Source organism: Lynx rufus, unplaced genomic scaffold, assembly GCF_022079265.1.
Source record: "Lynx rufus isolate CCGP_SWC_20201006 ecotype Redwood Valley unplaced genomic scaffold, mLynRuf1.p SCAF_4, whole genome shotgun sequence".
Classification (NCBI taxonomy): Eukaryota; Metazoa; Chordata; class Mammalia; order Carnivora; family Felidae; genus Lynx; species Lynx rufus.
The window spans coordinates 70,257,139-70,271,392 of record NW_025814856.1 but is presented as its reverse complement, the minus strand read 5'-3'; the positions used below and the strand labels follow the sequence as shown (position 1 = coordinate 70,271,392).

General features: G+C 40.3%; 1 protein-coding gene across 1 annotated transcript in view; it reads right to left on the bottom strand.

Annotated features, from left to right (window-relative positions):
* Nucleotides 1-457: 457 nt before the first annotated feature.
* Nucleotides 458-14,254, bottom strand: part of LANCL2 (LanC like glutathione S-transferase 2) — a 57,591-nt gene continuing 43,794 nt past the window's right edge. Inside the window, exons 6-9 of the mRNA XM_047095842.1 lie at nt 12,817-12,999; nt 4,512-4,688; nt 4,161-4,233; nt 458-800 (exon numbers count right to left, since the gene is read on the bottom strand). Coding sequence (XP_046951798.1) covers nt 694-800; nt 4,161-4,233; nt 4,512-4,688; nt 12,817-12,999 — 540 coding nt within the window. The 3' untranslated portion in view covers nt 458-693. The remainder of the gene's footprint in view (nt 801-4,160; nt 4,234-4,511; nt 4,689-12,816; nt 13,000-14,254) is intronic.

Sequence of the window (14,254 nt, the reverse complement as noted above, 5' to 3'; positions counted from 1 at the left end):
GGAGCCCCAGCTGGCCAGCAATGCATGCCCTCTGGCCTCTTAAAAGCACAAAGGGTGAACACAAAACACAAAGAGGGAGCGTTCAAGCACCTTGCGCAAAGGCTCAACCCCTGCCCCCAACCATTCCAGCAAAAGCCCTTTTATTTGGTTGCTTTTCAATTTTTGGAGTGGTCTTTCCTTCATGCTTGTCTGAAAGGTTCTCATGGAAAATGCTGAAGAAGTAGCACTAGGATGTCACCTTAGAGATTCTTTCTGATAGATGAGAGACATACTACCTGACTATTCCCTGTCAGTACACAAGACACCTCACTTTAAATATTATATACAGAGAAGTGGCCGCTGCCGTACCCTCGTGTACGGTCAGCTCCGGGCTCACGGAAAGAGAAGGGCTTTCTGTTTAGAACAACTTACATTTGCAGACAACAAACACCAGAAACATGCAAATGCTACACAAGGCTGGACGTGAAGAATTCATATTTGACACCAGTGAGGGGAACACTGTTACAAAACGCCAAAGGGATGGTTTCTGTCGTTCATGCTCTAACTTGAGGGTCTCTGCAACGAAGGGGGTGCCTGTGAAGGTGTTTGCTTCTCTTTTTTTTTGTTTTGCCTTCTTCAGGATTCACAGTTGGCTCTGTGTCAGGCACTAAGCAATCTGGCTTTTGGTCCAAACAGGTAGGTGTCTTAGCGGTCTCACTGCATCTTTTTATCCCTCTGCGAAGGGGCAAGTTCAAATGCTGGAAACCGTGATGTCTCTGGTACCAGGATGTCGGAGAGAAAGTGAATCGCCCCAGCCATGCCTGCAATGTAAAATGTAGATCCTTTTAGGAAAGGGCATGAGGGTAGAGTCTGAAAGAAAGTGGCCCTTAATCATTTCCTTTACCAGGGGCTGGAGGGATGTCGGAAAAGGTGCTGAGGATTTTACAGATGACTTCATAAAAAAACCAGAAAACAGTTTACCTCAAAAATCCTTATATCAGCACCCAGCAGGCAATGATACCAGTTTTCTTCCCTGCCTTACCTTTCCTAAAAATTGGGTTCTGGGTTTTAATCCTGTATCTTGAAACTTTACGATGAGCGCACAGAACAAATCAAAAAAGTTATGGGTGCTGCCGGTGTGCTATTTTAACCATAAAACTCCCTCTCTCACAGCTTTATTCTTATTTCAAACAAAAGGCTGCATTTCATATCTTCTTTAAGTTTTAAGAATGTTAATTTTTTTAAGTTTTTAATTTTAATTCCAGTGTAGTTAACATACAGTGTTATGTTAGTTTTAGGTGTACAATACAGTGATTCAACAACTCTACACATTTCTGTGTTCATCAAAGTAAAGTGTATTCTTAACCCTTTCACCTACTTCACCCCCCTGCCACGGACTCAGCTCTGCTCTGGTAACCATCTGTTTATTCTCTATAGTTGAAGATTTGTTTCTTGGTTTCTCTCTTTTTCTTTTTGTTTTGTTTCTTAAATTCCACATATGAAATCATACAGTATTTGCCTTTCTCAGACTTATTTTGCTTAGCATAATACTCTCTAGCTCCATCCATGTCATTGAAAAGATTTCATTCTTTTTGATGGCTGAGTAATATCTGTGTGTGTGTGTGTGTGTGTGTGTGTGTGTGTACTACTTTAAAATGTATGCTACTTGAAAATGAACTTTATTTTCATCAAAATCCACACTCCAAATCATCACTGTAGTCTGCACCAGCACTGGGCTTTCAACTGACCTATGGAGGGTGGGTGAGGAAGCCTGCTAGCTGGCTCCAGTCTCCAGACCCCTCAGGTCCCTTTTCAATAGAAAAATTCCTCCCTTAATTGGATTATTGTTTGCTTATAGTTCTTCTTTTGATGTAAAATGTACAACGAAGCACACAAGTCTTCAGTAGACTCACTCTGAATTTTGACAAATGTGCATACACTCGTGTAAACTAAACTCCTATCAAGAGATGTGGAAATTTCCATTACCACCCTCAGAAGTGCCTGTCCCTACCATCAACCCTGATGTGGACTGGTTTGGCCTGTTTCAGAACGTCCTGTGAATGGAGTCACATAGTACATAGCCTGTTGTGTCTGGCTTCTTGCCTCAATGATTCTGCAATTCATTCATGCTTTGTGTGTGTCATTGGCTGTTTTCCTACATTTCGGTTGTTCCCAGACTTCCCTGTAAGTTTTTGTTTGAAGGAAGGGTTCTAGGAAACCACTGACTTATTAGAACCCTCAGGAGGGGTCCTAGAGTGGCCAGGCTGAGATGACCTTTGTTCTCTTGTTTTGGTGAGGGGGAGCAGCAGATTCACCTAGATGGAGCACTTGGGACGGAGAAAGTTCCAGAAGGGGTCATGGATGTCAGCATCCCTTTCAGCCTAGTAGTCTCCACACACGTATTCACTGTTACTACTTACCACCCATCCAACAAGAATCTATGCAGAGCCTACAGCCAGGCACTTGTGAGACACAGGGGAACAGATGAATCGGAGACCTTCCCAGCCTTTACGGAATTGTACACTCAGACTTCGACCTCCTGGGGTTTTAGCTGCCATTAATAAACTTGAATGAACTCCATTTAGAGTTCAGGTATCAACTCTGTTGTATCTGATGCAAATACACTGCCGTTTTATGATGTAAAAGACTAAAACTTTTTTCTGAGAATTATTTTTTTATTATGATTTCTTTGAATATTAAAAGGATATTATCCTGTGAAAGATAAGAGCAAATGCTCTACTTTCTGCTCATATTTCTAATATGTGATTAAAAAATACTACCAATAGCAGAAATAGAACAGGGCATTTCACTACAGACAATTCAGACGTAAGAGGATAATAAAGAAGTACTATCACAGCTTTACACACATAAACTTAATGTCCTAGGTAAAGTGGAGCAGTGTCTCAAAAGCACAAACTGCTGAAACTTACCAAATATGAAATTGATAACTTGAACAGCCCTATAAACTACTGAATAAACTGGACTTAGAGTTTAAAAACTCCCCAAACAAAAAATCTTTACGCCATAATTTAAGTTAGAATTAACACCAATTCTTCCACGAATTGATACACTGTCTTTTCCAGAAAACAGAAAAGGATATTTCTCAAACCAGTTTATTAGGAATTAACTCTGATACCAAAACCAGACAAAGATGGTGCAAAAAAGGAAAAGTCTAAGCCAATATCTCTCACGAATATAGATGTGAAAATCCTCAACAAAATATTAGCAAATGCAATTCCGCAATATATAAAAAGACCAAGTGAGGTTTATCCCAGAGATGCAAAGCTAGCTTAATATTTAATAATCCATGATGTTAATAAGCTAAAGAAGGAAAAAAAAATCACATAATCGTATCAACTGATGCAGAAAAAGCATTTGACAAAATTCAACACCAATTATTTGATTTAAAAAAATATTCAATCATTTACACCTTCTGAAGTTTACTTTGGAATTAATATAAGATGTACCTTTTAGAGCAACAAGTTATTAAAAGTTATCATCAATTTATCCTTTGCCCTTTGATTTCTGTGGCTTAAATGATAAATTATCCAATTCACACACACACACACACACACACACACAATATAAATGTAAAAAATGTAGGAGTCCTCTTTGTAGGATTTCTATTTTGTTTTCCTGAATTATATTCTCTAGCTTGTAGCAGAATTATTGTATTTCCTGTCATTGCTCATTCTTCAGAACTTTCTTCTGTACGCTATTATTTTTACCAACTACAACTACTTCTAACTGCTAATACTGTCGAGTTACTAACATCAATTATTCATACTTATTTATATATCTAAAATAGTTAAATGTATTTAAATAACTAAACATGTTTCCTGTGAAGAGATCAATATTATACGTACACAATATAACAGATGAAATGCAGAGGAGCAAACTTATTATTTCTTCTATTACTGACTAGCAAACATCCCACGTTCTGTCTGCATGTAGTCTTGACAAAAGATCAAGAAACATTTGAAGGACATTCGCAGGTACACAAGATAAGTAAGGCAAAGAGACTCATAATTTTCAGCAACAAACTACTTGGTTCAGGTTATTTTATGGTTGTGGAGGTATTATTCAAGTAAGAATAAATGGACTAGAACCAGTGCACAGGGACAGGGGGACCAAATTCACCCACCCGCATATTTAAACCTAGCTTTTTTGCTCGCTCTTACCTTCAAAGAGAGAATAAGGTCTGTCAGGAATGCGGCACCCATGTGCTCCATATTCTAGACACCACTCTGCAAACTAAGAGGAAGCATATTTAAGAGCGGAGATTTCACTTGGTGAAAAGGCAACAAACAAGACATTGCAATGAATTCGCCAGGAATCTAATAAAGAAGATTCCCAGGCAACCAGAGAGGGGTCAACAGGGCACAGACAGGCTAGGGCATGGCTATGCCAGGAGAAGCAGGGGAGACCGTGGAGTTGGGAGAAACAGGTTAAGAAAGGAGAGGAACTGTATTTTTGGATTTTGCGTACGCTTTCCCGAGTGTTCAAATGTTGTTTACATAAAGGCTCCTTACTTTGCAAGCTCGGTAGAGATACTTTTTGTCCTGTGTGAGATGGTACAGGGACAGGAAAGAATAGCCATTCCCAGCTGTCCCATGGCAGATACCATAGCCCTTGCGAAGCAAACCTCGTTGCCAAATCACATCACTACACTCCATGGCTTCTTTCAGGTATTTCTCCTCCTTAAAGACCTGGGCAATGAAAAGTAAAGCAGTGTTAAAAAGATGTTTTGAGGGGTGCCTGGGTGGCTCAGTGGGTTAAGCGTTTGACTTTGGCTCAGGTCATGATCTCGCAGTCTGTGGGTTTGAGCCCCGTGTTGGGCTCTGTGCTGATAGCTCCAAGCCTGGAGCCTGCTTCGGATTCTGTGTCTCCCTCCCTCTGTGCCCCTCCCCCGCTTGTGCTCTCTTTCTCTCTCTCAAAAATAAACAAACATTAAAAAAATTTAAAAAAAAAGATGTTTTGAATGGTAAGTTAGTAAAATAGTTTCCTTTCTGGTTAGTAAATTACACAACATTAGGAAACCTGAAGTGGCTCCTGGGGTAAAATGAGCACCCCCAGCAACACCATGGTGCAGCACCTCACAATCTACCCATCTCTTCCCCTTGTCCTCCTAGTTCAGGCTTCTGCAAAAGTAATTCTAAAATTTAGTTTAAAAAATCAGAATAAAAGATGTCAGAAAAAAAAATGGGGCACCTGGGTGTCTCAGTTGGTTAAGCGCCTGGCTCTTGATCTCAGCTCAGGTCACGGTCTCGTGGTTTGTGGGTTTGAGCCCCATATCGGGCTCTGTGCGGACCATGTGGAGTTTGCTTAGGATTCTCTCTCTCCCTCTCTCTGCCCCTTCCCCACTCTCTCTGTCTCTCTCTCAAAATAAATAAACTTAAAAAAAAAAAAAAGCTACCAGAAACTCTTTGGTAAGACGTTTTGACGAATACTCAACATCCTGGGTCAGCCACATTATCAGTAAGACCCTGATGGCCTGGCACTATCAGGGCGGGCGAGATCTGTCATGATCTATCACAGGGAAACCCGCACACAGCTTCCTGCTGGAGCAGACATGCCTGGGTTGCAGAACTTAATGGCACTGATTCCACTTAGCGGTTTATATGGACAGACACAAACGAGCTCAGCAAAGACAAATGCCTGGTAGGAGGAAGCTGTTTTTTTTGCCTCCTCATATTCCCTTTTAAACTGTCTTCTCTTTCTCCTCACATTTCATTAATTTTGTTTCTATAGTCCTTCCCTCGGAATCTGCTGTCTGTAATCTCCACTTGCTTATCACCTCATTCCATTCTACTGCAAATGAGTTTTGGGCAATGAATTAGAGGCAAGGGGGTCATTAGAGCTGATCTTTTTAGGGGTAGCAAATAGGATTCATCTACTTGTCAATGATTAGTAGTGACCTCAAAGAAAAAAAAAAGGGTGAACTGTGTGAATCAGGGTCTGTAGAGGGTAGGAGGAGGGAAAAGAGAGGGTCATTTGCATGTTACTCACTATTCCTGATCAAGAGTCTGTTCACCAGAGTCAGATGCAAGACTAACCCATGAAAGCCATTTGAGATGTGGGCTCTGGGGTCAGACTGCCTGAGTTGGAATCTCAGCTCTGTGTGACCTTGGACAAATCACTGAACTTCTTAGGTCTGTTTTCTCAACTATAAAAGGATACTATTTCCTCACCTCAGTGGCTTCTTATGCGTATTAATGACACCAAGTCAATCAGATGGGGGGGAAAAAGTCTTTTCAATAAACAGTGTAGAAAGAATCAGATTTCCTGATGCTTAACAAACAAAGAACCTCTCTTGGGCTGCCTGGGTGGGTCAGTCACTTAAGCATCTGCATTCGGCTCATTCGGCTCAGGTCATGATCTTGGGTTCGTGAGTTCAAGCCCCGCATCGGGCTCTGTGCTGACAGTTCGGAGCCTGGAGCCTGCTTCAGATTCTGTGTCTCCCTCTCTCTCTGCCTTTCCCTCGCTCATACTGTCTCTGTCTCTCTCTCAAAAATAAACATTAAAAAAATTAAAAGCAAAAGCAAAGACACACTCTTCTTACCTCACATGCACAATCCTAATATACAAAATATACACGTAACATACAAAAGTTAACTGGAGATAGTTCATAGTTCTAAATGTAAAATCTAAATCTGTGCAGTTTGTAGGAGAATATTCTCTGTATAATCTGGGGGTAAGTAAAATTTTGTGACAACTGATAAAGGGAAATCTCACTAAAGTGGAGTTGGGAGGTTAGAAGGGAAAGCCTCAGCACTAGAGTCACTTCCAGGAAGGCTTGTCAATTCCAGACCCCACCAGAAGAGGAAACAGAAAAGAATCATCAATTACAGGCCCCAACAGGGAATAAGGTTCATTGCGTCTTCTACAAGAAATCGACCACCCCTGCAACGCAGCCAATGAGAAACTGTCATCACTCTGAACTCTTGCTTTTTCCTAATGGACTTACATTCAAAACAAGTCCTCCCCCTTCCTCCTTCTCCATAACACGGTTCTCTCCTTTGTTGGACTTGCCTGTGGTTTGCCATAGCCTGCACATGCCAGGATGTAATTCTCTGCTGTTCTTGAATAAGCCCATTTTGCTGGTAAAATAACTGGCTGTTTTATTTTTTAGCTTAACAATTTCTTAGACAAGATACAAAAAGAAATTACCATTAAAAACACTTGATAAAACACAGACTTAATCAGAATCGAAAACTCTCTTCATCCAGAGACACCATAAAGATGATGATTAGGTCAACTATAAAATTATTTCCAAACCATATAACCTGACAAAGACTTGTAACAGAAGATACGGAGAATTCTTACAGCCCAGTAATAAAAAGATAAAAGAATAAAACAACATGGGAAAAAGAAATGAAGAGATAATTTAACAAAGGAAGATATACAAATCACCCATGAACAGGCAAATCTGCTCATCATTAATCTTTAGGAAGATGCAAATTACAACTACAATGAAATAGCCACCAGAATAAAATCAAAATGACTTAGAATACCAACTGTTGCCAAAGATGAGGAGAACCCTCTTCCACTGCTGATGGGACTATAAAAGGCGCAACTATTACTCTGTGCAAAGCTTTGGCAGTTTCTTACAAAACTGCAGCTACTTTCTGATCAGCGATTCTACTCCCAGGTATTGGTCCCAAAGACCTGTACAAGTGTTCATCGCAGCTTATTCATTAAAATAAGTGAAACTGGAAAACAAATTAATAAACTGTGCTATGTTTATGGAAGTGACTTTTAAACTTAGGAAGGTATCATGATCTTGAGGAAGGAGGAAAGAAAGTAGAGTTTGAAAGAATCTCTCCAGGTGAGTCTGATATGCACCCCTAAGTATTCCATATTTCAAATAATCGACTTACAAAGGAGCCTCTGGAACACAGTTTATATGAAAACATTTTCTGATGCATGGTCAACAGCTGACCATCAGGGAGCATTTCTGCTAGAATTCTATTCTGGGGTTTTCGGTGCCAGCACGTAGGTACAGGAGTAGGGAAGGCATAGTGGTTTCACACTTGAGCGTGAAATCGAAACATTACGTTGATACCACTTTGGTATGATTTACATGGTTTTTGTTGGCATCGTATTTGTAAATACCTTTCCAAATACAATTTTCATCTGACCAATGTTGGCATTTGTTTATAGTGGCTGAATCCATACAAACTGCTAATACCAGAGGGTCCATATGTGTAGTTAGAAGAAGGTAGAATTTGTTATCATTACCTGTAATTTACTGTCAGATAATCAAGAACTGATTATAACTATTCAGCAAAATAGCTTCCAGCTATAGGGTCTACAAACATAATTTGTTAGAAAGTCATTTGCAATTAATAAAATTCCTAATACAGCATATTGTTAAGACCCTGACATTTTTTTCAAGGGTCATCTAAACTACTATAGAATTTTAAATTAACAAATAATACATGTTCATACAAAGTGGAGTACACTCAACTACCCACTGCAACTTGATTAGCATCTATAGGAAGGGAAAACAAATTAAGTGAGCCTCCACTCAATTTATAGTTTTTTTTAAGTTTATTTATTTATTTTGAGGGGTGGGTAGGGAGGGAGGGGAGAGAGAGAGAGAGAGAGAGAGAGAGAAAAGGTGAGCAGGGCAGGGACAGAGAGAGAGAGGGAAAGAGAGAGAATCTCACTGTCAGCGAGATTGATGCTGGGCTTGAACTCAGAAACTATGAGATCATGACCTGAGCTGAAATCAAGAGTTGGACATAGAACCAACTGAGCCACCCAGGTGCTCCTATAGTTTCATGTGTGAAGGATATTAATAAATTTTCAAATACATGAAAGCCTTATGCTTTCATAAGCATTCTTGAAGAACTTATGAGTTGACATGCCAGCATGAGAATCTGTTGAAAACTTATTACACACAATGTAAGCACTTCCTAATTCTGAGACCACTTCAATGAACGCAGACCCTCTTGAGTTAACAAAAACATGAGAGAAAATGGTGCCTAGAGCTGTGTTTCTCTAGCTTTGCACTTCCAACCCCGCTCCTGCTCACACCACCCTCTGTCTCGGCCAAACAAAAATCTCACCCTCTACTCTCTGACTCTGAAAATATATTTTTACCCCTAATTGTAAAACTATGTTCTAGAAGCCTTTTTTTTTTTTTTTTCAACGTTTATTTATTTTTGGGACAGAGAGAGACAGAGCATGAATGGGGGAGGGGCAGAGAGAGAGGGAGACACAGAATCGGAAACAGGCTCCAGGCTCCGAGCTGTCAGCCCAGAGCCCGACGCGGGGCTCGAACTCACGGAGCGCGAGATCGTGACCTGGCTGAAGTCGGAGGCTTAACCGACTGCGCCACCCAGGCGCTCCTAGAAGCCTTTTCAAATTGCCATTGATGCCCTCTTCCCCAAAAGATTCTGGTGTTTCTCGCCCTCCTCATGTTTGACTGGCGATGTAAATGGACAAAATTAAGTTTTAGTGATGAAGAATGGGATCTTAACGGGTTTTGCTCCACACTTTCTAGAAGACAGGAATTTCTGTGTTGGAATAAGCAGGGCAAGGACAGGCGTTCAAATGATATTCTGACTGAAAGCCGCACAGGCAGCAGGGGGTCTGTGCCACCTGTGGCACAACCAGGAGCAGAGCTCTGCTACGTGTGACCAGCACAGGTGCAAACGGATGGTGGTGACGGTCAGCAGGGCTAATAGACATGGACCTCCCCAGGATGACGGCCCCGCTGGAAGCCCTGACGCCTCATTACTGCTTCCCACTGGCTCGGGTGGGGGTGGGGGAGACCCTCAGAAGCCAAGACTATGGGCCACCAGGAGTGCCCCCCTCTACAGTTTATCCCCTTTAATGTGAAAGAGAAAAGGGAGTCTGGCAAACAAAAGCTTTCATATTTTAACAAAGTCCTACATCTGTTTTGAATATCAGAGTGTCCTTGTTTGTCAACAATATACTTAGATATTATGGTTGGATATTTATAATATTATAAACTTATCTCTATGTCACTGAAGTTCCAATGATTGCTCTAGAGCTCCAATACAGGGAGGCAGTGACTTGAACAAAATTCTGTTTTAATTTAAAGGTTGAGGTATTAATAGTTAAGAAGACGAATCATTAAATTCGTCTGATTTCCAGTGTATTTCATTGTGCCTTGCTCTTACCAAATATCCTAACTTTCTATTTTCTTGAATGCTCATACCTGAATTTTATATTATTTGAATATTTTAGCTATTACTATTGTAGGGAGACTAAAAGATTCTGAAAAATTTGACTAAATTATGAGAGATACATAGTTAGTCACAAGAGGAAAATAAAACTGATTCAGAGACCAGTTCTCTTGTTATTTTCAGGTAGAAATGTGAATTCTGCTTCATTAATTCCATCTACTTCCTCAAAACTAAGGGACTTTGCCAAAACACTAATCAATCTTTGTGATTATTGTCATATACTTTGATATATGAGCAACAACCTCCAACATCAAATATTATAAATAAAAATGTATTTAAAAAATAAAATTATGAAAAAAGCACTGGTTACAATCCAATTAAAAAACGCACAGAGGGCGTAACTGGGTGGCTCAGTCAGTTATGATCTCATGGTTTGTAAGATTGAGTCCTGTGTTGGGCTCTGCTGCTGACAGTACAGAGGCTGCTTGGGATTCTTTCTCTCCCTCTGTCTCTGCCTCTTCCTTGCTTGTGCTCTCTCTCTCAAAATCAACAAATAAACATAAAAAAAAAGGGCAGAGGATTTGAATAGACATTCTTCCAAAGAAGGCATACAGATTGCCAACACACAAATGAAAAGACGCTCAACATCACAAATCATCAGGGAAACAGAAATCAAAACCACAACGAGATATCACCTCACACCAGTGAGAATGGCTAAAATAAAAAAGACAAGAAATAACAAATGTTGGAGAGGATGTAGAGAAGAAAAAACCTTGTACACTACTGATGGGAATGTAAATTGGTTTAGCCACTATGGAAAACAGTATGGTGGTTCCTCAAAAATTTTAAAATAGAGATACCATATGATCCAATAATTCTACTATTAAATATTTACCCAAAGAAAACAAAAACACTAATTCAAAAAGGTATGTGTACTCTATGTCTATTGCAGCGTTATTTATAATAGCTAAGAGGGTGTGCACGGAGCCTACTTCAAACAAACAAAATCAAACATGAATCTAAGACAAAAGATAAATCCATCTGAAACTTAAAGTTACACAGAAAAAAGAATTAAAAAAAAAAAGTGATTAGGGGTGCCTGGTTAAGTCGGTTAAGCGTCCGACTCCGTCTCAGGTCATGATCTCGTGGTCCGTGAGTTCGAGCCTCGCGTCGGGCTCTGTGCTGACAGCTCAGAGCCTGGAGCCTGTTTCAGATTCTGTGTGTGTGTGTGTCTCTCTCTCTGCTCCTGCTCATGCTCTGTCTCTGTCTCAAAAATAAATAAAAACATTTAAAAAATTTTATAATAGCTAAGATATGGAAGCAACCTAAGTGCCCAGTGATACACAAATGGATAAGAAAGATGTGGTATGTTTGTGTTTATATATATATATATATATACACAAAATATATATAATGGAATATTACTTAGCCATATAAAAGGATGAAATCATGCCATCTGGGACAACATGGATGGACCATCAAGGTATTGTGCTAAGTGAAATAAGTCAGACTGAGAAAGGCAAATACCATATGATTTCACTTGTATGTGGACTCCAAACAGAAAACTGAATAAAATAAAGAGCAGAATCAGACCTGCAAATACAGAGAACTGATGGTTGCCCAGGGGGAGGAGGTGGGGCGACGGGCAACATGGGTGAAAGAGAGTAGGAGATACGGGCTTCCAGCTGGGGGGTAAGTCACAAGAATAAAAGGCACAGCCTAAGGAATAGAGTCTAAGATACTATACAAGTGTTGTATGGTGACAGATGGTAGCCGCACTTGTGGTGAGCCTGGGAGAACATATAGACTTGTGGAATCACTATGTTGTACACCTGAAACGAATACAACATCGTGTGTCGACTATGTTCAAATAAAAAATTAAAAAAGTAATAAAATGTGTTAAGTCTCCTAAAAAACGTGCTTGGAAACATTTTTTCTCTGAGAACATCCATTATTTTTTCCAAGAAAGGACAAAACACTTAAGGGTTATAGAATATAGTAAGCTGTTTGTAATTTCAACTTCTATGTAATAAAATATTAAGAAAACACATTTAAAAAACACCAGAAAACAAAGAAGCAGCACTGTTTGCTTTCAACTTAGAACATAATTCTTAGTCCAGGAGAGAAATCAAATGTATTCTTAATATTGTGCCCAAATGCATCTGGACAGTACCAGAAGAAATCAGTAAAGGTACTGCCTATTTTCAGATAATATTCCATATGTGTAAAACTTTGAACATCACACCCATCCCTTATGAATAATTTTATAACAATTTTAAACTCAAATTTAAAAGCCCCTGAATAAGCATCATCATCCAGCAATAAAGGCTTATTCAAGCAAGAAAATAAAATGATGGGAAGTCAAACAAAAAAGCATTTGGTTATAATAGTGCCTATTGCCTTACTGGATATTCACACTCAGGATAAAAATCATTACTCTGCTGTTGGCTAGATTTTCTTTTACAAGTGAATATAATCGCTGTCAACACACACACACTTATAGCTCCGACCATAGGAGTGACCAAGTGAAACATGGAGACTTCATTTTGTAAAAACATTAATTCTAAAAAGCTTTTAGTTTGCAATCAAATGTGCTGGCCAAAATCTAACTGAGAACCTGGTGGAAAAACTGAAGCTCTGAACAGTAAATGCTTGTGGTACACATGGGAGTACTGACCTTGTAAGCCTGCGTAAGCATGTGGATGACGCCCGGGGCACCGTGGCACCAGTGGACCAAGCGATCGGTCTCATTGCTTAACGACGAAGGGTAATTCCCAGATCGGAATCTCTTGTGGCGCACGTAATCAATACTAGGTTTCACCATTTCTGTCAAGGTCTCTTGGTCCACTTTTGCTGCTGGCTTTAAACAAATAAAAACAAAACATTTAATTTCTTTTTCCTTATGTGTTTTTTAAGCCTTTGTACTGTAGCATCGATTACCTGGAATACTGAGGAGCATCTAAAATTAAAATTAATTCAATTATCTGGTTATTTAAGACTTGGATAACCTTTTGTTTCAATTTTTTTCGATGTTGAAGACAGTCCGAAGGCCATCTGCTGGAGAATTCCCTCTTGCTCAGGGTAGGCCTTCACCTGACTGAATGAGGCCCACCCACACTGCGGAGGGCAAACTTCTTTACTAGAAGAAGTCCATGCATTTGTAAGAGTGCCAACAACACCGACTCCATCTTGTTCACGTTTGCTCAGGGACCTCTCTTGTGGCTGTGTATTCTGGGCCACTTGGAGATTAATATACATTCCTTAGAAATAACTGCTGCGGCAAGGATGGGGGAAGCCTGTTTTAGCCTCCCAGGAGTCTGTCAGAGATAACACAGTGTTTCCCCTTCCTGATGCACAGGTGGGGCCCTGAGATCTCACTAAAGGGTAGCTGCCCATTAGGTGTGTGCAAGCCCTTTGAGGTGTGTGCAAACCCTCTGATCTCACTGCAACACTCTTCTGCATGTCCTCTCCCTCCACAAAATCTACGGACTAAGGTCTGGACTTTGCAGAAAATAATTTTGCAGGTGCCATGGATCATCCCTTACTGACACTCCCCCCCACCCACCCCGACCCTCGTCAGTAAGGTACCCTGAAGAAAAGTCTGTGTAAACTCCATGGAGTGGCCTACTTTGTTTTCTGCCTTCTCAGTTGGGGGATACTTTACCATCCCTTCCCTTACGTTCTAACACCATTCAATTTTTTTTTAATGTTTATTTATTTTTGAGAGACAGAGAGAGAGACAGAGAGAGAGTGAGTGAGTGGGAGAGGGGCAGAGAGAGAGGGAGACACAGAATTTGAGCCAGATGTGGGGCTCGAACTCATAAATGGTGAGATCATGACCCGAACCGAAGTCGATGCTTAACCAACTGAGCCACCCAGGCGCCCCTACACCATTTAAATGTAAATCTCACCCCAAATACCCTCATAGAAACATCCAGAAGAATGTCTGACCTGGACACTTTGGCCCAGCCAAACTGAAACACAGTATTAACTATCAGAGACAGCTAGCTAACATTTTTAGTGGGAACTTTGAAACACCTGTATCTGTAGACCTTTACCTGAGCGGTTTCTCCAAAAACAACCAAAACATCCCACTTCAACCCCCCTCATGAGGT